The 24,452-nt window shown below is 33.4% G+C and overlaps 3 protein-coding genes across 7 annotated transcripts in view; 1 reads left to right on the top strand and 2 right to left on the bottom strand.

The window, feature by feature from the left end:
* Positions 1-24,452, bottom strand: part of LOC134842735 (WD repeat-containing protein 7-like) — a 625,416-nt gene that overhangs the window by 103,705 nt on the left and 497,259 nt on the right. The gene's annotated exons all lie outside the window — the stretch shown is intronic.
* Positions 10,511-24,284, top strand: LOC134842488 (uncharacterized). Of its 2 annotated transcripts, XM_063858852.1 has the most exons (4): positions 10,511-10,729; positions 11,464-11,677; positions 12,621-12,933; positions 24,017-24,284. In XM_063858852.1, exons 1-4 carry the CDS (start codon positions 10,724-10,726, stop codon positions 24,246-24,248), a joined length of 765 nt encoding a protein of 254 aa, XP_063714922.1. In that variant the 5' UTR covers positions 10,511-10,723; the 3' UTR covers positions 24,249-24,284. The 2 variants fall into 2 exon arrangements, with proteins under 2 accessions (XP_063714922.1, XP_063714921.1); XM_063858851.1 differs by lacking the exon at positions 10,511-10,729 and having other exon boundaries at positions 11,131-11,677.
* LOC134841481 (uncharacterized) lies at positions 20,686-23,646 on the bottom strand. The gene is made up of 4 exons (XM_063857501.1): positions 23,189-23,646; positions 22,694-23,110; positions 21,975-22,326; positions 20,686-21,828 (listed from the first exon to the last, which is right to left on the bottom strand). The coding sequence occupies exons 1-4, from the start codon at positions 23,241-23,243 to the stop codon at positions 20,772-20,774; spliced, it is 1,881 nt and encodes a 626-aa protein (XP_063713571.1). The 5' UTR covers positions 23,244-23,646; the 3' UTR covers positions 20,686-20,771.

Below are 24,452 nucleotides of genomic sequence, written 5' to 3'. Positions count from 1 at the left end.
ACTCTTCACCGCAAAGGAAAATGAAGACTTGAAGCAAGTTGCATATGTCAACTATACTTTGAATGAATTCAAAGAACTGTCCCAAATATTGGGAGACTTTATGTTTGTTGATAATTGTAAACCTCAGTAAAGCTTTGTGATGTTTTGCATGTTTGGTAATTGAGATATTATTGGTTCAAAACTATTTTTTCTCACTAAAGTGTATATTTAGAGCTATAATATCTGAGGAAAAGTCAGACAAAACATACAATTTAATCGAAATTGACATAAAACACTAACCAATTATGAAATGATTTTCCAGTATTTGTTTATGAAATTACTGATGAATTTATTTAATAACTGTCTTCATCACAATTTAGCTAAATTTTGCCTCAATTAAGAAAATTGCAAACAAGAATGTATATTTAATTGAATTTCATTGATTGTTTTCAATTTTTTTCTGCCCTAATTTGAAGTTTTTATTGGCTACATGAATTTCCTTGAAACTAATTAGACTCTAAATAATTTTAAAATATTTACGGTGAATTTTACTACAAAATACTTTAAAAATGATAAAACAATTCGAGTTTTTTAAGTTTCTTCATATATTTCAGTAAGAAAAATGTTTCCATCAAAAGCGTTTTCAATGTCTGAATTGAACATTTATCAGATATTAAAATTGAACTACTACAAAAAACTACAAGAGTGGTGGACAGATGAAATTGATGGAGATTGTATTAGCTTTAATTTGTATAGAAACACAGAAATATTAATAGTTTTGTTAAAAAAATGGAGAGGAGATTACAAAAAAGAAGAGTCCTGTCAGATTTATCAACAATATTTTTATTTAGAAGAGTTAACTCAGATTGGGTGGTCGATCAGTAAAAAACAAAACAATGGAAGAGCCTATGAATCAGAAATTGGAGATAAGGAACATCAATTCGATTCCTGTTTTGAATTTGATACAAATACAAAATCCAGATTTGTCAGAATATCTTTTGATCGTTTATCCAAATTTAATAGACTTCCGGTTGTTTATACTACAATATACCAAAAAGAAAACGATAAAAACGTATATTTTGGTAATTTCTTTTTTCACTGGTTAGAAATAGAACAAATCGGAAAAATTTTGATCGAAATTTCAAAATTTGAATTGAATATCGAAAAAACAATATAAAATAGACAAGAAATCTCATTTATCAAACTTCAAATCTTAGTTATGTTGGAAAAAGTCAATAAAATTTATTGATTAAGAAGTTTCATAAACAAAGTCTGGTTCTGATCTACAAAGTTTTTTAAAATCTGTGATCACTTCTTTCTGATTGGTTATTAACACAAATAATGTCTGTGAAAGTATCCTCAAAATCAATAAATTTTGAAGAAATTGTTGAAAAATTCATGAGAAAAAGAGCTCAACTCTGATTGGTTGACATTAAATTTCTTGAAAATTTCATGACTTTTGAAGCTCAATTCTGATAGGTTGACATTGAATTTGTTGAAAATTACATGACTATTGAAGCTCAATTCTGATTGGTTGATATCAGAAAAGATAAAGTTTCCTTGTAATTAATGCTCGCTTCTGATTGGTTGATACTTTTAAAAATTCCATGGTTAGATTGAATGATTTTTTTTTCAGCTAGGCTAAATAGCATATCCATTCTGATTTTCTTTCTCGTTAAAAACAATTGGTTAATAAGTTTGCTGTTTTTATTTACTTTTGTTCATTTTTTGAGGCTATTCAACTCACCTTATCTAAAAATTTGGTACATTTTAAATCTCCCATTTAATTTTTCATTACTATTGAGATGCCTTCACTCAATAGAAACGAAAGAGTTGCATGTCTTGAATGTGGCAGGGATTACACTCACAAAGATGTATCAAGACATCGTAGAACATGTGGTGTTTTGAAGAGTTCTAATTGTAATTTTTTATACTTATAGCAGCGAGGAACTCGCTAATCATTTCAAGAAGAAGCATTCTCACCATAATATTCTCAGCAGACTCCAAACACACTTCAGGAAAAGGTAAAATTTTTAAGTTTTTTTTGAAAAACTTAGAAATTACTATGATTATTAGTTTTTACTGAATCTGAAAAGTCTCAGCAATTGTAACAAATCAAGTCAGTAATTATACAGTGTTTTCATTACATTACCTGAACTATCATTTATTTTTTTATTCAAAGGTTTTGATTGATGTTAAAGACAGCAAAAATCGAGTTCAAATCGTCGTGAAGCTTTCCATGGAACTCGATCCGAAAACTTTTAATCAACATTAAAAACTCCATTGATTGCAAGCTTGCGGAGATTTGTTGTGATAAATGGAAAACTTGGATATTTGGAAAACATCAACTAATTGAAAGGTTTTTTGTAGTTGCTATTTTAAAGTTTTCCTTGTTTTGTGCTTGTAAAAGTGTTCATAGAGCAGAGTTTTTTAAGCAGATAATGTGGTTTGACTTATTAGGAATAATGTTTTTCTATTGATTTTTTGATAATTTCAGAAAAGAAATTGATAAATGACCTGGAAAAAATGTATATTTTGCTAAACTTTGAAAGTCTCAAGATAATGATACACATCATTCCAACTAAAAATTTAGTCTAAAAAAGAAATTCAGATTTAAAACAGCATTATACAGTTATGAGCTTGAGAAAATCCTTTAAAGCTTTTTAGTAAAGGGTTTATGGTATTAATTCAGCTTCGGATTATTGATCGTTCGTTGAAACGATACATTTTTCCATCTAAAATTCAATTTTTAAGTAAAAATTTGCTCAAATTGAATTCATTTGGTAGAAAGTAGATGAAGCAGAAACTGAGAAAATGCTAAAATGAGATAGAAGCTCAATTTAATCCTTAAGAGATTTGAGATACTTTTACTAAAATTTAGCTTATAAAGTATATCGTGAGAAAAAAAATCCAACATAAAAATTCTCAAAGTCTTATATTTATCCGTAATTCATTAGAAAAAATTGTTATCATTTGATATAGTTGGTACTTTATATGAAAGATCAAATGTTTTGAAGATAATTTTTGAAAAGCAAACCCAATTCGACATCTTTTGGAAGAAGATACATAAAGCATAAATCGAAAACTTGCATTCAAGATCTACTTTTCCTTGCTACACAATACTACATAGAATATACAACACTATATACAATACATAACTACATTTTTACTACATAGAGTTTTTTTCTTAATAAAAATCGGAAAATTACACAATTGTTCCAGTTTACACCTTGCTTTGCTAAATCAATTTTTTGAGACTCGCTCTTTCAGAAGTTTTTATATTGTAGATGTTAGGAACTAGGTTCTCTTGCGTATTTCCGGAGATTTTCAGATTATAAATAATAGAGCTGCTCCTAATTTGTTCTTAGATCGTAAAAATACACCTTTATATTCTCATTGTGTACATATATTTTTGAATGCTTTAACTAGCACCAATTCTTTCTCACTTGGATATTTTTGAGAAAATTTCCGTCATAAATTAAGAAAAAAAGCGAGTTAATAACTATTTTGCAAGAAAAGTGATAATTAATGATTGCAAAATGTGTATTTTTGCTTAAATAGTTTACAATGGCAACTGAACAGGGGAACCTCGAGGAAGATTTTAACATTTTTTATTGTAATTATCATACGGTATCAGTTCTAATTTCATCTCTGCTAGCAAATTGTTCGTTCAATTGATACTATTTTCCTCCTAAATTCTCCAGTTTTGACTAAATTTTCTAGTAAAGTGTGTTCAATAGCGAAAACATGTTTTAAACAGAAAGCAAGATTAACTTTAAAACATGGAAAAACTCTACGGAAAATCTTGAAAGTTATGTTGCAGAAGCAACAGAGAGATAATCATCAGTTATGAAGAAGTTTTTGTTGAATTTGAAACAATATCGAATAAATTTTTGAGAAAAATTTATCCCATTTTAAACAATTTTAGCAATAAACCGTTAATTTTTTATCAATAATCAGAAATTTCTAATTTTTAACATGAAAAATTTGCCACAAGTTGTAATTTTTGTACAAATTTGGGTAATTCAATGAGAAAAAAATGAGGTGGAGTTGAATCATGGAGTTTGATTTAGAAATTTCATAGGATTTTACCCTTAATGTTCATTTGAATTGAGATTCCTAAAAATAATCCCTGAACTGGACAAAAAAAAACAGTTAAAAACCAAAATAAAAGGTTCGAAATGGAAAATTTCATGTAAATTTGATTAATTTTTATTTTACCTCCTCGAAAATTACGACTAATTTTACTGTTTTCCGGAAGTTTCAAAATTGATTCTGCTACTATTAACCTTCTTTTCAGTGTTTAGAGCATTGTATAACCAAATATTTAGCTCAAATTAAGGTAAACTTCATCGTATTTCAATATTTTGAGAAAAAATTGTTGAAAAAGTCATTTTTTATTCAAAATTTTGTATCATTGTCTCAACATAATGCCAATTAACATATAGTCTTAGCTTATTTTTAAAATCTATAAGTAAAAGTATGTTTAAAATTAGATCAAAAGCAACAATACATTAGCCAAAATTATGAGATTTCTGCAATTTTTTCCAAATACTTGAAATTTTTGCAATTTTTTCCAAATACTTGAAATTTTTGCAATTTTTTCCAAATACTTGAAATTTTTGCAATTTTGTCTCAAAAAATTTGAATTTTTTCGAAGTTTCAGTAGGTTTCAGCATTGTTTCAATTAGATAGAAAGTAAAATTATCGTTTCAATTAGATAGAAAGTAAGATTATTTAATAAATTAGGTCAAATAATAGCTAACCTTATCGTTTTTTGAAGTTTTTTTGAAAATTTTTTCATAAAAATTTACCCAAAAACTCTTACCATTGACTTACCATGTATCAAAAAACTAATCAAAAGTCCTTCATTACACAACCTACACGTAATTAACCTTCGATATTCACAAATTAGATAACACGCGCCAACATTTTGCGAAAAAAAACCAAACATTTCCACACAAAAACTAAAAAAATTACGATTTTCTTACCATTATCTTACCATCACACAAACCATAAAAACTTACCATCGGTATTCCCTATCTTAATACATTGTAGACTCTATACCCAATCTTAATACATAGCTGGAAGACCGGATGCTCTATTCCCTATCTTAATACATGGGGGTCTTCCTCCTCCCCCCCCCCTGATCACCTCCAACATCTACTACTAATATGATCACATCAGTTCTGAAGCACTAAATGATAATCAAGCTTACGAAAGTTTTAAAGACAAATTTCAGTTATTTTCACTAACCTTTCACTTCCTTGCACCACATGAACGCGATTTGCACTGTTCACACGACATTATGTTACGCACTAAACAGACTCATACGTATACATACTATCGCTTCATACAAATTCATTTTGATCTACATACTCCATCAAGACAACCAAACCATCGTTTTTCAGTTTCTTAACTCGAAGTACACTTCACCATTTGTTCTTAATTTCACCTATTGCATCAAGGATACTAACCTCCACGGCATCCTCCGTAATTATGACCCAGTAACACAAATGTATATATTTTGTCCCATCACGAAGACCTTTAACGCCGAAGAATCCAGACCCTTCCTTATCCCACATGAATGTATCCAGCCTATAGAAATCCCAATATTAGAATTTATTCACAATACTAAATATAATCACAAAATATATAACCTCATTCAAAACACACCTTATGAGTTTGCAGTAGGCACCGAAAAACTAAAAACCATTAAAGCACTTCAATTGCTTTGGCCATTGCTTCAAATTAAAAACATCATTCGCATACTAGCAAAATTACTAACAACATCGGACATGATACACGACATCTTCCCCCACGGCTTTTTCCCAGACGATTAACAGGTAAGTATAATTTAAAAATATCTTAACTAATAAATTTAATTTAGTACTAACCATTCTTTATTCATGTTTCTTTTACATTTCTAGTCTTCATACCACGATCATCTGCAAAAAAACAGAAAAATAAAATAAAAAATAAACTTGTTAAAATTCTTCTAAACTTCATTAATATTTTGCACAAGATAATATAATAGAATTCATACCAAATGCAGTAAATTAGTTTATAAATTGTTTCCCCATAAAGCAGTAAATTTAATTACGATGAAAATTTATAACTTTAAATTTCCCCCAACAAAAAGCAGTAAATTTGAAATTCTATGTAATAAATTGATAAAATGAAAATGCAGTACTAACCTTTTAATATTTTCATTCACTCGCACAAGAATTCTATCCAAACTCGCACAGCTCGCCCACGAAGAATTGTTTAAATAATGATTTTAAGTTTCAAGTTTTCACACTCAACAACTCTAACACACGATAACAAGTTTCAAACTTTCCTTTAACCCGGTTGGACTAAACCAAACTAACCAACGCAGCTTACTAAACACCACAAATCATAAAATAACAGCATGACTAAGAAAAGAAAACCAACGGTACCCAAACCGGATTAACCCAGTTTAAAACTGGATAATTTATTCTTTTGAAGACTATTATAAAGTCTAAGAAAGTAATAATAAAACACAAAAAAGTCGCAAGACAAACCCATACCAAAAACAATTTTATTTTTGAAAAAAGGACACAACCAAAGAAACATAAGAAAGACCAACATAAATCCAACATAAAACGTTATCACATAACAGGACCTCTCAAAGAAACCGCACGAAATCATACTCCCACTCCTGGCCTAACCCACCAGAGAGGACGTCCTGAGCATGCTCTATTGCCGGCCTAACCCACTGCGCTACATCCACGCTTTGTGACCACACTTCTATTTTTAATTAGACGTACTCAAGGGCGAGTAACTCTTCAAAATAACCGAACTAAAACAAAAAAGCTTTTGTGAAAACAACTAACTAAATTCATGATTAAAAAACCGAACTAATAAAATTTTATAAAATGTAAATCATACCTTGCAGTATATAAATTGACACACAACAACAAAGACGAACAGCCAAAGACAAAGTGACTCCATCACACTCGAACAAGAATGGCTAACCACAACCGATATGCCGTCCACAATCACAACTCAAAGGATTTAGAGTACAACTTGACTTCGCAGAAAAGGACTTCATTGAACTAGACCAATGACCACCTCGATGTTCAAGTATACGTACAGATCCGAGTTACGAGGCATCCCTTCCACACACGATCTCCACGCCATTCCCAGACGAGGTTGAACACAAAACAAGTTCTCTACATAATACAGAAAAACCCGTCATAGCAAACCATTTTGAAATCAGATTGATTTCATCGGGGAACACAGTCGTTGTCACAAGACGACACAACGATTGATGTCCCTAACTCCAGCGTCCTGGAACTTCTTTAACAAGAGAAACCGGACAAGAATGTGATGTTCGCCAAATACAAACGTTCATCATCCATCCTTTGAATTGCAGAAAGATAATTCTAAAAACTCTGTAAAACCCGGATGGGTGGAACCTGATCTAAACTATATTTTATGATTGGATAAATTGGATATTTTACCACTGTAAAGTATTTAATATTAACCAATCATAATCCATCTAACTAACAACCCACTTATTTGTAAGTGCTGAAATTACTTGTAATTTCAGCACCAGAGAGATTTGAATTTAACTTAGAATATAGTTGCCTCTCCAAGAGAACTTCAGCAGCCGCAACAAACCAGTATACCTTAGATCTACTGAGCCTAGCAGAGACTAGTTAAACACCCTGAGACTAGAAAGTATAAGAGTAAGATTAGGATCGGCATTAGATTAAGAAGTTGCACGAATCTATCCGGCCGAAAATAAGATAGCGTGACGAGCAGACGGTGTACCCTATTCGAAATTACTCTATGAGTTAACCACATCGGTCTTAACTCAATGATTCCAAAAAAAGAACAAAAAAGTGACTTTTTTCAATTGAATGTCATCTTCCTATCCGTTATCTGAAAAAGAGTTACACTTCTTAAGTCGTGGATTGACTGACCCATTTCATCAAACAACTATGGAGATTTTATCTTGGGTCCTTATCCTGGACCTGGATCACCACCCGCCGTGGATCAAACGAGTTAATGACAAAAACTTAGTAATTTTGTTGATTGCTGAAACTTTTTCTATCAGAACTTTTGAAACAATTTACAGCTTTGATTTGTATAGAAGCGATTAGTAATTCACAAAAAGAAAAACTAAAAATGATTGGCTTGTCATAAAGATCAGCATTTGTCTCTCTTCACTAAATCACAAAATCAATTAAAGAAACTTTTTTCTGTTAAATTCTCAACGAAAACGTTAAAAGTATATCTCCTGAAAAGCTCAAAACACCTCTGCAGCACGGCATACAACTGAAACAGTTCTGTGTTAAAAAGAAACAAAAATTTCTTCTTAGCGCTCAGGAACCATTTTGACAGGAAAATTATAGGCAGTATTTATTCTTTTTAATTGACTATAACGATGGAATAAAAAAAGTTTAACTGTCAATAACAGATTTCAGACAAGCTTTGAGTATTAGCCATGAAAATTCACTAATCAGATTTTTCTCAAAATCTGAGCTGTTTACTAGATTTTGACCTAAAACAAGTTATTTCTTCTGAGAAATGAGATTTGCTGAAATACTTCTGCTTCAAATACGAGACGCTATTGAGGATTCGTTTCAAAACTGTTTCTTGCTTCAGTTACTTTGATAATGCATCTATGTTTCGAAAATCACATTTTTTGGAAAGTAGCCAATAAGAAAAATCCAACTATGAAAGGCACTGATGAAACTGAACTGTTATCCAACTAGGCTCAAATTTAGTTTGAATACTGGTCTTACTGATCCGAAATCACTGGTAAGTAATTATATTCAAATGGACGGAAGTTTTGACCATTTAATTGATGACGCTTGTTAAACAAACAAACATTCTGCAAGTGCGGCGTCCCAAATTTTTCTGATAAAACATTTAACTCAGCAAATTGTAATTTTTTTCACGATTTTGCTTCCATGCAAAACAGTATTTACGCTGAAGTGCCCACAATTCAAAAAAAATCAAAAATTTTATAAGTAACCAATTTTTGGCAATCTTGAAAACATTTTAGTTTCGGCACTGCTGTTCTTCGGCACTTTGAACTGCGATTGTTAAATAGATCCATTTTACTAAAATGTGAAATACCCTCATCAGTTTCCAAGCGTTAAAAGTTGGAACTTTTCTGATTTTAGTACCACCCTCACTGAAATTGAGCAAAAATTGATTTTAATCATTTAATAATTGATTATAATCTCTCTTTTTGAACTCAAATAATAGTTATTCTTATTACATTTTAATCGTCTATAATCGATAGTTAACCCGTCTAATTTTGCTTTAAATAGAATATCTAATAATCTGTTAATTTTATCGCAATTTTGAATACATAAATTTTGCTCAAAAACTCCATTAAAATTGCACGCGTTAGTTTACGGAAAAATGAGAAAAATGTTTTGAAAATTTTCAAAAAATACAAATTTATAACTTTTTATTCAATTCATCCTAATTAAAGTTGCTTCATGGTGCACAATTAAATTTTTTGTAACCACTAAAAAATCTGCACATTGCTTTAGTTTTATGATTTGTTTGGATTATTTTAATTTTCACCTACCGTGGGAACCTTTCAATTCATATGAACGGTTCTGTATGAAACAATTGTTTTGTGATAGAACTTTGTGTTCTGATAAAGTGTGAAAAGACATGTAATTTTTTGAGATTTCGTAATTGACCGAAAAATAATAACCCATAAAATATAATTAAAAAATACTTTTAGTGAGACAAAACTTCGGCAAAATAAGAGATTATAAATAAATTAAATTGATTATCAATGATTTAAAGAGTTTTTTGTATGACCATAATCAATTATCATCTCTTGGAAAACATCACGATTTTAGTCGATAATAAAATTTTTAAACGCGTAATTTTGTTAATTGGTTAATTGTAATCAATTAATTATTCCAAAAATCAACATAACATTCCGTTATAATCAATTACTTACGCCTAAAATTGGATGCGGGTGCGAAAGTCCCAAACAAAAATGTTTTCAACGGTCTCAGAAATTGATAATCTTTGTAGATTTTGAACTCTTTCTATAAATCGTTGGCTCTTTTGCCAGTAATTTGAGACGAGTAAAAGTAGTATCCAAAACAATTTTTGCCACTCTTGAACAAATTTTTGGTTCTCGGCATTGTTGTTTTTCGGCCTTGTTGTACTGCCCCGTCTAGACTCTCGCACCTAATTAGAGAATTTTTGCTACTAACTGTTACTCTATGTTAGCTTTCAAACTGTCGCGACCATTTTCTAAACTAAGGCGACTAAAACTCGATCTTTCAAGATTTCGTGCCCAACTATCAAACCCTGTCCAGACTAAATAATTTTGGGCGCAAAGTCTTTATCTGTTCGACTTTGAGAATCTTGTAGTTAGTCGCAGAAACTCAACCCACGAAACTTAAAACCAGCTATTGATTGTATTCGCAAAAACGTCGCTTGTCAGTTCGAGACGAAGTCTTAAAATACTCGCCCGTTTCTGTGTCATAATTGTGGCTTGTCTCTGCTTTATCTTGGCCTAACTCAGTAAAAAAAATCTTCTACTTCCTATTTATTTTTACCATTTCTGAATAATATTGAAAGGAAGGAAAAGCAAGCGTGGAAATTACATTTAATCGCCTTGCTTTTTCCACCTCTACAGACGCGTGCATTTCCGACTTTTGCAGCTTATGTGCATTTATATGCGTTGAAAACAGAATGGCTATGGATGAAGAACAAATGATATAAACATATGCTGGTTATTGCTTTTTTTTACTTAACCGCCACAGTATTTCGACTAATGCTAGTGGAACCCAGTCAGAGTTGATCTGAGGTAACCAAAAAACAAATGCACAACGTTTCATTGAATTACTTATTTCAAGAAGAACCGGTTTGTTATTTTTTGAAGGCGCCGCTCTAGTGGAGTTATTTTGACCGATGTTGGGAATTTGAAATTGAGAAAATGTTTTGGTATGAATTTTATGGTCGCAGTTTAGCTCATTTCGAAACACTGTCGCGCCTCTAAATTTAGAAATAATTTATTGTTTCTAGATGTTTTATAGTTCTTTTATGGCGCGCTAGATAATTTAATTCAAGTTACATGAATTACTTAAGTTTTTCACTCAGACAGCATTTTAATTATATTTTTACTGATTGCATTTTTTTGCGAGAACACTTTTCGGTAATCTTGCATAATAAAAAGACTAATATGAAAAAGATTACATGAAAGTAGTGTCTGAGACGGTTGAGTAAAGCTAATACCATATCAGTTACTTAATGCCGTCTCGATCTTTATACTTATCTCCAATTTTTTTCAAGTTAAGACCAGCATTTTTTTTATTAAATACCACCTTGGACTAATCCAAATTTTCAATTTAGTCAGTCCATTATTGCTTACATTTACCCAAAATTTGTGTTAATTGTAAAACTATCAAAAAACAGCTCTTATCTAATCTTTGTTATCTGAGAATGAATTCGACTCCTGTTCAAAAGAGTTCTAAGGAGCTAGAGGCTCTTCTACATCAGGCCGAAGTGTTCACACCCCACTTGCGCAGACAACTTCGAGACTTCGCCGCTGCCAAGTGTAATTCTGACTCTGTCGTGGTCCGGGTCATGGACCTCGGCTGTGGACCATGTCCGACCATACACACTGTAGTGGACGAAATCCAGAAGAAGAATGGGAAAAAGTTAGAGTTTGTAGGTGTCGGTGAGTCATTATGCCCTAAAAAAATATTTTTTCATTTTTATTTTTCGAGCTTCATTAACAATTTTTTTGAACCAACGTCATCTTATAAATTCGACAGCTTCGTGGGATCAATTGAGCAATCTCCCCCCCCCCCCCCCCCCCCCCCCCCGTAATGACCAATTGAGCTATCTCCCCCCCAGCAAAAATGAATAAACTCTTCAAAAAGACGTCAGCAAACGGAAGTAGATGGATGTTTTGTTTATAGCACGCAATCATTTGACCGACTGAAGTTTTTTTTTATATGAGTATCGAGAAAAATTTTGAAAAAAAAACTTGAAATTTATGAATTTTTTTCTTTTGCAAATTTTTGTATAGGCGACCATAGCCTCATCGAGGAAAGTGGTTTACCAGGGTTGGTGCTCTAGCCTTGTATCTGAATAGCAAAAACGGTTCTCCGCAGCACCTTAATATTGTACGCAATAGCTTTTTGTCATTTTAAGAAAGAAAAAAGTCGCTTTTTAAGCCTGATTTATTGATTCTTTTTTCTATTTGAATGAAACTTTTGAGCTTTGATATTGTAAATTTTGGCTTTCCACAGTCGTTGGAAAATATGGTTTATGATTTCATGTCATTCAATCTATTTTCAAGTGGTTATAAACATGTCTCAAGTACCTATTGAGCTATCTCCCCCCCACGCGAGAATGGGGGGGAGATTGCTCAATTGATCCGCTTCGTGTTTTGACACCCGTTTTCACCGCCGATTACAAATAAACGAATCAATTGTGTTTGATGAATAGTTTGCTAAGTCGTACTTGTAGCTAACATTTGCCTGCTTCCAAAATGATTACATGATTTTTTTATTCCTTAACTCCCAAATTTATTTAGTCCTCAACATTTACCTATTTCTTCCAAAAAGAATTTTATAGATGCAAGCAGAAGTTCTAATTTGTTTTTTTTTCTTCAGACCTCAACTTGGAGTGGGTCAACTACTGCAAGCAGCGATACATTCAGTACCCGTGTCAGTTCGTCCAAACCGACCTTTCTTCTCATCCTGAACAAATATCTCTATCACGTCTTACCTATGACTCATTTGAACTGGGAGTGGCACTTTTTTCAGTTCAGGCTCTCAACTCCCTATTTGATTCAATGCATCAAAATGTGTTCATATTTGTGGAGTTTAAGTTCATTCTTATTCACGCCTTCATGATTACGAAAAGAAGCTTCGAAAACAGCGGAGAGAGATGTTCAAATTACTTCAGAAATTACCTCGCAAAAAGGTACAGTTTTTTTATTGATCTTCAAACAGTCTGAAACATTGAACTATTCGACGCCAGAATTATTCTGACGCCAATTTTGATCCCTCAACTCTGTTTTTGTTTTGCAAAATCAATCGAAATTCAAAATTTAGATACCATTTTAAGACTTCCAAGTGTAAATTGAAAGTTATATTCCGGAAAATATTTTCAGTTCATATTCATACCGTACACATGCAAAAAACGTTCAGGCAAAACTGCCCTAAATGAATAAGGTTCAGTAAAATTACGGTAAATTTAAAAATTACGGAGCAGTTGAAAAAAATTGATATTATCACGAGAAATTAAGTTTTTGTATATCAAACACACCATGGCTGCACCTGATCAGAAAAATAAACTTTTTCATTGGCACTGTCAACATAGTTAAGCTTCGATTCCACCCTTTAACGCGAAGTACTAGCTCTAAATATAGCTAGCTGAACTGTTAAGGTAAAAAATTCAAGGTAATTTCATCTCAATGTTAACCCATATAAAAGTAACGCACCTACTTTAGGATAGTTTTTGAAAATAAAAAATGTTTTCTAAGTTAATTTTTGGTGTAATTAACAAAATGCTAAATCTGTTAATTTGGAATAAGAATTGATTAGTCTATAAGGAAAAACTAAAATTTTCATGCCAAAAACGAATTTTCTCGAGAAAATAACATTCCAGATATTTTTATGTGATGGGATAAAAAGCAACGAATACTAAAATTATTATGATAAAGATTTAATGAATTCATTAATCGGTTTGATTCATTAAACGGATGTGATGGGGAAAAAAAGCAACAAATGCTAAAACATTTTAGAGGTCGTTTAATGATTTCATTATTTGTCAAAATACCCAAGTGAAAAGAAATTGCCGACAAAAATTCTGAATTTCAATTTTTATTGGATAGTTTTTATGCGCGTATTATTTATGCGTGTCGGCCTTAGTGTATCTAGAATGCAAATCTTGCAAGGTTTTATTTTTTTACCGATAATCTTTTATGTTAGAATTAGTCAGCGGTGAAAAAAAATCTGATTAATTAGACAATTATTATTATTTTTTAATTTCACTCTGTTTTACCTATTTTTTATTTTTTAGAGTTAGCAAGAAAAAAGCAAGAATACTGTAATTTATTGCAAGATTTGCATTTCGAGAAAAATGGAAGAATTATCCCGCAATCATAATTATTTCAAATTGAGTTGAGGCAAACTAATAAATCATATTAATTTGACTGAATATTAAGCATTTGAATTTTGATATAGCCAGTCCAAAATTTTAATTTCATCAGGAAAAATTTAAACAAATATAATTGAGACCTGTTAAAAGGCAGTCCAAAAATTCAATTTTTTGTCTGGATACCCCAATCGTCTTGTTTGCTGATTTATATGCTGAAAAACTCCTAAATTAAAATATAATATCAAATAAAAAGCATAGGAAAACCTAAAAACCTTCCAAAGAACTGTGTTTGTTTTCAATATTAACTTGACAACTGACAACTGTGGTTGGAAAACTTTGCACCGGTACCAAAAATATGTGCTACCTACAAATTTTATAACTAATGAGTTTCTGAAACTGACTGATGCCACAAGCTGATGTACTACCCGATTGTTGCGCATTGTGAAGTGAGTCAAAATTTATGGACTATTATGGTTTATTTTGATTTAAATTTTTTGCATGTAAAAAGAACAGAGAAGGACAAAAATTAGTTTAAAAAACTATAATGACAAAAATTGATCACAATTATGCTCGCATAATCCAACAACTAATAAAGCTTTGATTTTTAAAGCCAAAAACTAGTTTTCATGGTTTAATAAGTTGTTCATTGTCAACTCGCCTGCTCAACTCGTTGTAACGTCAACTAAAATTTCAGAAACGGTTTCACTCGACCCTCACTGGAGTTTAATGGGAAATATAATGAGTATATCCGCAAAAAAATTAACCCATGTTGTGATCGTGTGTTTGATTCTATTAACCTTGACCTCTAGCACTAATTAGATACTTGTCAGTTGTGTTCTAACCAAAGTCCATTGGACTTCGCGTCACTTAATGCTCTCTTTAGACAAAAATCAGTTTTTAATCAACATTTTAATTTTATTTTTGTAACCTAGCCTCGTTAGCTTTAGTATACCAGTGGTTTTTGAATACTCCCAATTATGGTGCAGTCCACTGATTCGAATCTGCTGCGAATACCCGACTTTTGGTCAAACTATTATGTAGAACCACCCACCCAATAGACCAATTTGATTCAACAGTTCCACTTGGCCATCATCGCCAAAAAAAATTTAGATGTAGACAACCTGAAAAAACCATTGGATGGTTCTTTCAGGTTATCAATCCCTATAATAGAAGGCGCTCAGGATTCAGAAAATGAAACTCAGAGGAAAGCTCAAGAGATCAGAAACAAAGAAGTAATGGAGTCTAGGAAAACGCGGAGGACAAAAGAATCACAGAAGAGAAACGAAATTTTGATGGAATGAGGAGAAACGAAGCGGATAAAAAGTCAGATCCATCCTCTAGTTGGACCTAGGAGCCAAAGGGGAAGGTTGTTCCCACAAAAATTTACAAGGGTGAAAGTTTTATCCATGTCCTTCAGAGATTTCTTGGAACAATTTTGGGGAGCACTATCGGACTTAGCTAGAGCGTGCGAAATAGGAATTATCGCGGAACAAGAGTGGATGATAGACCTTATAAAATTCAACATGAGAAATTGTGATCTCCAGCGGAGAATCTTATTGGAAACGCTAAATCCAGTGGATGCACTCAACCAAGTAATTATTGACGAGAAGGGCTACTATAACCATCCTAAATTAACAAACATGACGAGGGCTAACAAGAACAGCAGCAGGAAATATGTACAGAAATTTTAATTCTTTAAAAAAGGAACCAAGTCTGAGTATAAAAAAACGAAATAATTTCCTTCACTCATGAAATTAGGATTTGATGGTATCATAATCGATTATTTTCAATATTCAAAATACATTATAGTAGGTGTTTTGAAAAAAAAAATCGATTTTTCTGGGTCACAAAAATCCATGAAAATCCACTTTTATTCTGCAGAAAATAGTTTACAGCTAATTTAACTCTTGAAATTTTTGAAATTTTGCAAAATTAGAGCACGAACAAACATGTTCATCCCCGGAAAAAAAATGTCCCTTCAACCTACCCCACCCTTCCCCCACCCCAAATATACCACCCCCACCCCTAATATATCCCTCCATATGTTACTCCCACCACCTCCCATAGCCCCACCAATCCCCTCGCCACTCAACCGCCCCCATTCTGGTGTATAAAAAGTCCAGTTACCTGCAACTCCCCACTCACATTGGTGGTGGCCTAAACTGGGCGTGGGGTACGGGCAATAGACAGGGTGGTAGGGGCAGTAGGCGGGGGGGGGGGGGTAGTGGTCGACTGGTATTTTTTCTACTATGGCGATGATGAAAAAATAACAGTTAAATAAAATGTTAAACTGCCAAATTGAAAAAGTTGATAAATTTAAAAGTATAAATCTTATGTGAAAACTGAATTTTATTAAAATTAATCCGTAGCAACTGCCTTAAACAGGAAGTGAGATAACTAAAAAAAACTTGCCAAAATCACCAATAACCTCCCAAAATTGATATAAAAAATTATTATGTTTATAAACCATTTTTGATGGATTATAATCGATTAAATTTAGTTATAATGGAATTTATTGATAAAAGAAAGATTATGATTTTAATCGATTTTCAAACGGATTCTAATTGATGAATCTTGTGTTTTTATGAATACAGACTATAAAACGACAATATAATCGATTATTATCCATGAAGCTCCTGTGCGGGAGGGCTTTGAGATCTAATCATAGTTGAAAAGGATTAAAAAAGGTTCGGCACAAGACGACATCTGAAGTCAATTGTAGCGGGGCCTAGGAAATTATACGACAGGCAAATTAGACATGCCAGGAAAAACTGAATTTAAAATTACAACAAGACTAGGCTCTTTTTCCTTTCCCCCCCCCCCACCTGCAAATTTTTATATTTGAAATTACTGTTCACTTTGTCCGATTGTAGTGACAATTGACATGCAGACTAATTAGACCATGACAAACATATTTGGTCTTCATAAATAACCTTGTAAAACCACTCGTTAGACCATAAAGTTCATGTTTGAGTGAGGTGGGGGGAAAAGGAAAAAGAGCCCAAGACTACTCGTATCAGGGCAAAGCCCTGAATGTTCCGACTGCCTTTTAAGGTTTTATGGAGCAGTAATAACATTTAAAAAATTAAACGTAAGAAAAAATAAAATGAAATTTTTTTTTCTAAAATTCGAAATTTTTTATGAAAATCATCCCCCCACACGCCATACAAAGTATAAAAGGATAGATTTTGCTCCTTGTAACAAATCAATTATGGCAAAAAAGCTTCTTTTGACCAATTTGGAACAATTTTAAGGCGGATTAACTCTCCGCTCACGCGTAAATAGCGCGAAATATATCGCGCAATAATTGTTCCAAATTGGCCAAAATGGCAATCTTTAAACCCCCATAACTTTACGAAAAATAATCACAGGTGAAATATCTTTTCCAATTTGAGCTGAAGACAACAATACCTTTCGAATGATAATAAAATTTTTGTACAAAATGGCTTGTTAAAAAGTCGAAATTTGTCTGAAGAAAAAAAAAACCCACCCCGAGCACAATTATTCCGTTACTTTCGTATTGAAAGTCGGAACAATTATGGGAAATTAGAAGTTATTGTATTGTTCGTGTCTGAAATTTGTTTACTGACTACAAAGAATTTTGTTTGAGCTTGCTAAAATGCAAATCAATTTTTCACATGAGACATTTGATAACCATAATAATAAATAAATTGTTTTCAGGCTCACAATTTTGTAGATTAGTTTAAGATTTTGGTAATAACAAGGAGCGGATCTAGAGTTTTCTCGAGGGGGCGGATCTTTTTTCAAGTTGACCAATTTGATTTTCTGAGCTCTCATAAATCACTGTAAGGACCCCATTTTGACCCAAATTACTGCGCCGCAGGCAAAGTTTTTGACCAAAAAACCGCGTTCATTCGGAACGCTCCCAGCTCAAAATTAGTATATATTCCCTAAATCCACTGGTGATAATAAGTATATAATCTTGTGAAGCCTGTGAGAAGCCTTTAGACCAAATGGTCCGTATGATTTACGGAAAATGTCACGTATGAAAAGGTTCGTATAATTGTATAATTTATGCATTTTAAAAATATTTTATAATATTTGGATTAATGTTATATAAATCATTTATAGTGAATAATTTGATATGCAATAGCATTATATACTCTTTTTGTATTTGTAAAACTTTGTTCTGAGCAATAAATTTTGTTAGCCCTTTTTGCTACTTTTCCCTTGTGTCTAAAATAGAACTTTTCCAAAAAGAAATTTAAACACATCTGGCCTCACCGGCACGTCTCATGTTGGGCCTCGGCTTAAGAGGCGGATCGTAACCACGTCACCATCGTTCCAAATGAGAAAGTAAATGATTTTACCCTAACTTTCATTTTTTTTTCGTAAATATTAAAGTGTTGGTTGGGAAAATTCTGTGGTATCTAGACTGCAACTGTCTGCTGACTCCTGTTATACTACATTTTTTGAAGTCACAAATTTTAGGCGCAAAAAATTGATCCAAAAATCTTACTTAATTTTGGTTGTTTAGTCAATCAAAATTTAGCCACAACTACCAAATCAGTCACTAACATACTTTTATCAAAGTGAGCTTCTGGTACTACTATGATAGAGTGGTCCCTTGAAAATAAGCAGGTACCTTGAGAATACGACACCTAGAGCTCTCAAATTGTTTAATAATTATGATTACGCCTTTCAGAAAGATGTCGCAGTAAATTTTCGAACAAATTTCATGTTTTGGCTCTTTTTCCTTCCCCCCCCCCCCACCTCACACAAACATGAATTTTGAAGTCTAACGATTGGTTTTACAAGGTTAATTATGAAGACCAAATATGTTTTTTATGGCCTAATTAGTCTGCATGTCAATTTTCATGACAATCGGACAAAGTGAACAATAATTTCAAATTGAAAAATTTGCAGGTGGGGGGGGGGGGAAGGAAAAAGAGCCCATGTTTTTTTTACCTCTTAAAACCTCCCCCTCACCATATTAATGTTGAAAATTTAAAAAAAACCGACGATAGTGGGTTTTGATGACAAATAAGTCAAACCAATCATATGGTTGTTAAACCGTAAAATAAAGTAAAGCGAGCAAATTTCAATATATAAACAATAGTGATTACAATTTTCAGTCTGAAAAGTTTTTGGCTGAACATATTTTGCAAGATTTTTGAAATGATTAATTTATACACAAATAAGTTTTCAAAATTATAACATGCGAAATGCATGCGGGACCTGTCTATCATAGTTGCTTTTTCGAGGGACCACTCTATCATAGTAGTACCGAGCTTCTTACAGGGCGCATTAAATTTTAAGGAAAATATAATCTCTAAAGCAATGAATAAAATAATTTTTTGTTTGCTATACAAAAAAAAGTTGTTTCCACTATATAAATCACCAGATTTTCTTAATTAAAAACAATTTTGAAATGTTTTCCTTAAGTTTTTGGAGACTATAACCTCGTTAAAGATTGTTGGGCTACGTAAGAGGCTCACTTTGATATAATTATTTTAAAGATCAACTAGGTAGTTCTGGCGTAACTTCTGGGGGCTAGTTTCATGCGCGAAGGACCGAATGGGCAATAAACTTGTGGGCGAAGGACCGGAAACAAAATTAGCCGAAAGTCAATTTTTAGAAAAAAGCATTTGCCATTCAATTGAAATGAATTAAATGAAGGAATATTTTGCTTCTTTCATAACAAAACCCTTCAACTATGAAATTTATTTCAATTCAGCGTCGGATGGTCAGTGATAGTTTGCATTTTTCTGCCGTTTTCATATTCGGTCAATATCAATATTAAGTCCCAGGAAATGTTTACTTTCTTTCAGATTTTGAGGTTTTCTTTCCAAATTTTAGATTACTGAAATCTGATTGGCTGATTTTTTTTCGCGCATTCGGTCCTTTGCATACGAGGGATTCCACCGTAATTTTTGACCAACAAAAAACCAGAAATTATCTTTTTTGGAGTAAAATTTTGTGCCCAAATCTCGCAAAACGAATTGCACCATATTAATTCTGCTAAAATTCTAGCAAGTTTTGTCTCGATCCTTTTTAATCTAAAATTAACCCAATTTGAGAAAAATGCGCTTCACATTTCAAAACTAATGCTTTTTTTTCCGGAAAATTCAAACCATCTTTGTAGTTTTGATCACCAGCGGATTTAGGGGGGGGGGGGCGTCCCTTCTCCCCTTTTGGGATTCGACCCCCTGCCGACCTAAAGGGTCCCCCTTTGTACTATTTTGATATATCCATTTGTGGCTGACTGTCCCTAAAACTTTTCTAAACGCGCCTTTGGCGCCTAAATATACTCATTTTGAGGGGGAGCGCGCGCCGAAAAAACGCAATTTTTCGGTCAAAATTTCCCAAAATTGCCTAAAAGTGCCTTTTTGGCCTGTTTTATTTGAAAACTTGCCTGCGGCGCGGAAAATTTGGTCAAAATGGGATCTTTTTTTAATTTGGTTGACAAAAAGAAAGGTTGAGAAAATTCTCGAGATTTTTTTGAAAATCCCCCCCCCCCCCCCTCGAGATAATCCTAAATCCGCCTTGGTTCCGATAACTAGATATAGTGAGCTTAATATCTTCACAGGAAAAATAACGATGACAATCAATTTTATTATTATTTTTTTTCCATTAACTGCTATAAAAATTAATTACAAAAAACCCTGATACAAGAAATTGGCTTTTGATTGTTTCATTCAAAAACCATCATTGATTTGAAAATTTCTCATTGGCAGGTAGGACATTTGTGGATGTGTTTGAACATACACCAGGGGGTTAGGGTGCCTCAGAGCTGGATAGACAAAATTTAAAGGCGGTGTTCTGCTTCTCAGATGCGGGTTCAACGTCGTGAATTGTCCAGATCCTAACCGAGTGAAAGCATTCTCCAAATAAGTGTGAGATATCGAGGGTCCGTTTTGCATATATCCCAAATTGTAAGAATCCGGCGAGTACTTTTGACTCGAAAGTAGAGAATTGTATCTGTGTAGCAAGTAAGGGTTGGTTCCTGCAAAACTGTTACTATGCGAGGCAAAAAAATTTGGTTTTATTTTAGATCGCAATGATTTGGATCGTTGGAGGTTATACATATGAAATCTTTTTTCGGGAAAATATTTGCCAATGATTCCGAAGGCTTCAGTGATGACATCCGCCTGCTTTGTTTCGAACCCACAAAAATTCGGGTTTGTCGGAAGCGGGCTGAAGCTTACATTTCTCATGGTCGGCGCAGAGTTCATCATATTTTCTTCGTTATTTTCCTCGGAACTTTCATTTTTTTGTCGATCGTGGGAGTTTCGTCTGGAATTTATTTGTTTTGAACTGAAACTAGACAAAGTTTTCGTACCCTGCCGTTCTTGGCGACGTCCAGCTTCAGATTCGGAAGCGTTTTTCAATCTCGGATTTCTCTCGTTCCGGCTGCACTGATGAGCCGATGTCTCTTCAAATTGGGAAGAACTCGCTCGTCGGAACACTGGAATTTGAGACATCGTTATTGGCTTGGTATTTGTCGGACTATTTTCTTTCGGCTGCGAGTCAATATAAATAACCGACTCTTTCTTCTTCTTTTGCTCGTTTGCTGTATTTGAACTAACACTCGTGGATACATCGTCAACTTCGGAACTCTTAGGTCGATTTATTTGAACTTCGGGTTTTAAATTCGTGAAGGCAGATTTCGGTTTTTCGGTTTGGCGGGCGTGTGAACCAGAAACACTATTAATGTTTGCCGCGTTCTCGTGGTTCGATACTGATGCTTGCTCTCTAAAATAACTTATATAAGTGCAAATAGTTAATTACACGCTAAGTTTTATAAATAAATACTTCACTTTGATTAATTTTGATGAAATGGCTAAAAAAGCTTAAAATGAGACAAAATTAAGTAGTTTTGCTATTAGTTTGTCTCTTACTTGTTTGACGGGTTTTTCTCTTCGTGGTTGTGAGAAAAAGGTAATGAAGATTTTCTAGCCAGAGTGGGAATTCTGCTAGTTGAACTGCCACCATTGCCAATCGAATTCTTCCTCGACAATGTTGGAATTTGAGACGGCTGTTGGTTACCCTGGCTTGTATGATTAGCCGAATTTTGGTTCATGACAGCACTTGTGTTTAGAGATGAGGGCGTCGGAATTCGGCTGTTGCTCAGACTTCTTTTCTGAGTCGCAGTCGGGATACTCGAGGGTGAAACCCGACTAGTATCGTTGGATCCTCCAAAGGGTGGCTTCAAGGCAGCCCTCATCGGAGAAGTTCTGTCGTATCTTAGATCTACAGAATTACACAGTTATCAGTTATTCAAGGATCTTATTATTCAAGGAATTACACATTCAAGGAACTATCAGAATGTTTAAAATTGGAACGGATTTATATAGCAGGACCCATTTCACATTTTCGTTTTCATTGTTGTCATTTTCATAAAATCTTCCATAGTTCCTTTTGCTTGAGACCCAACCATCATGCTCGTACTAACCAAAAGGTCCCTTTTCCTAATAATTTATAGCATTCATTTTTTGCAATCCAGCTGTACCATTTTTGCAAAGTAGCTTTTGGCGCCAATACATGCTATTATTGGGGAAAATGGGGTCAATACAAAAAAATCTCGAAATTTTGGCTTTATGAGGTTGTTTGATCTTACTTCGACTGTCGGTTGAATTGGGCCTTCTATTTCTTAGCGACTGTCTGTCCAAACTGTGCACGCCGTTATCCTGTTGCCCTTCCGGAGGGGAAACCGGCAGCTTCCGGTGCTGATTTCCGGAACTGGGAGCTGAAGGTTCGACAAGGAAGCTCTTCAATTGTGCCGTCAGGAGTTCTTTCGTCATCGCGCCTCGGTTATTGGACACTCCAAACGAGTCGTTTCGTTGTAAGTTAACCGCCGAGCTCTCGAGCGATTGTCGGCGTTGCTTTTTGACTGGTTTGAATGCGCTTTTTGAAGTTGCCGACGTTATTCTTGAAGTCAGCGCAGGGCTCTTGAGTCGTATAGAGGAGCTGCTAAGTTTATTGTAACTCTGTTCGCTCAACCTTTTCTGGTTGCCGTCCACTTGTAGATAGTCCGCTAAAAGCACTTGATTGACTCATTTTCCAGCCAGGGGGCTAATTGTCAGTTATGTTTAAAGATTATATATACACTTACCAGCGTGAGCTGCGCTCGACAAATCCCCCGAGTCAAAGTCTTCATCTGTAGCCATGTTTTAACATGAGTTATGAATTGCTGGTGATAAAAAATATTGATTTATCGTCTATCCAAATAGTGCCAAAACTATTAATGAGAGCTCATTTGAATGTTACACTATTGATCTAAGTTGGAGTGCTTCAGTTTTCGAGTATTTTTCGTCGTTTGAACGGCGACTGATATGTATGCCTTTTTGAAACATAGATGAGATAAATGTAATTTGTTTTTCTGTGACGCACTTTTCTGAACCGGTGCTGGTAATAAAATCATCAAGTCTAGCGCTGATATACCTTTATTTGGTCTAAACATGAATCAGCTTTTTTGTCCACACTTTTTAATTTTATTTTGACGCTTTTTTCTCGGAGATGTCATAATTTTTTTGTTGAACACTTTTTGCACTTGTAAAGTTGCCCAAAATTTGTAAAGTTGCCCAAAGTAGCTCTCAAGAATATCAGCGAGGGGCTGTGCATTATAAACAATCGAAACTCAAATGAAATTTAGTATACTTATATTTGCTCCCATACCTCTTAAAATGACTTTTTAATATTTTTACTGACTTACTGGGCATAGAAAGTAACAAGATTAATGTGCAACATCTCAGAACTTTGGGTTAAAAATCGAGTTTTAAATAGGTATTGCTCTTTTTTCGCTTTCGTGAACTCATAACATTGAGTAATTTTCAAATGATCTGGAAGACAAATTCGACCTAAAAAGTGGATTTTTTTTCAAAATGTTAATGCCATCAATTGACCTTTAAACTTATTATTATTGTAATGAAGGTTGTTTCAGTATTCAGACCTCCTTTGATATCTACTCTAGCTTGAGTTGTCCAGTGGAGCTAAACGAAGAGACATCCCAGCAGATTCTGAAGACAGTCGAAGAGCGACTCGGAAACGGAAATCACAACATCAAGAAGAAAAGAATCGCAGCCGACACACTGCAAGGGAACGTTCACTTTGTTTCACTTCTACTCATCAACAAGAAACTAACTCAACGCGAAGGAACTCAAAGCAAAATTTAATAAAATAATCTTTCAAAAAATTTTAATTGTTTTTCAAAATCATTTCTAAACACGAAAGTGAATCTTCAATTATTTTCTCTTCAATTATTTTTTTTCTAATCCCTTTTTCTATCAAAATATTACCTCACAAAAAATCAATTCTAATGGGTTAAAATTTAGCTATTCTGCATGAAAACACAGTAAAAATCAAATTTAATTTATATT

This window comes from Symsagittifera roscoffensis, chromosome 3 (genome assembly GCF_963678635.1).
Source record: "Symsagittifera roscoffensis chromosome 3, txSymRosc1.1, whole genome shotgun sequence".
NCBI lineage: Eukaryota > Metazoa > Xenacoelomorpha > Acoela > Convolutidae > Symsagittifera > Symsagittifera roscoffensis.
This window is presented reverse-complemented; position numbering and strand designations above follow the sequence as displayed.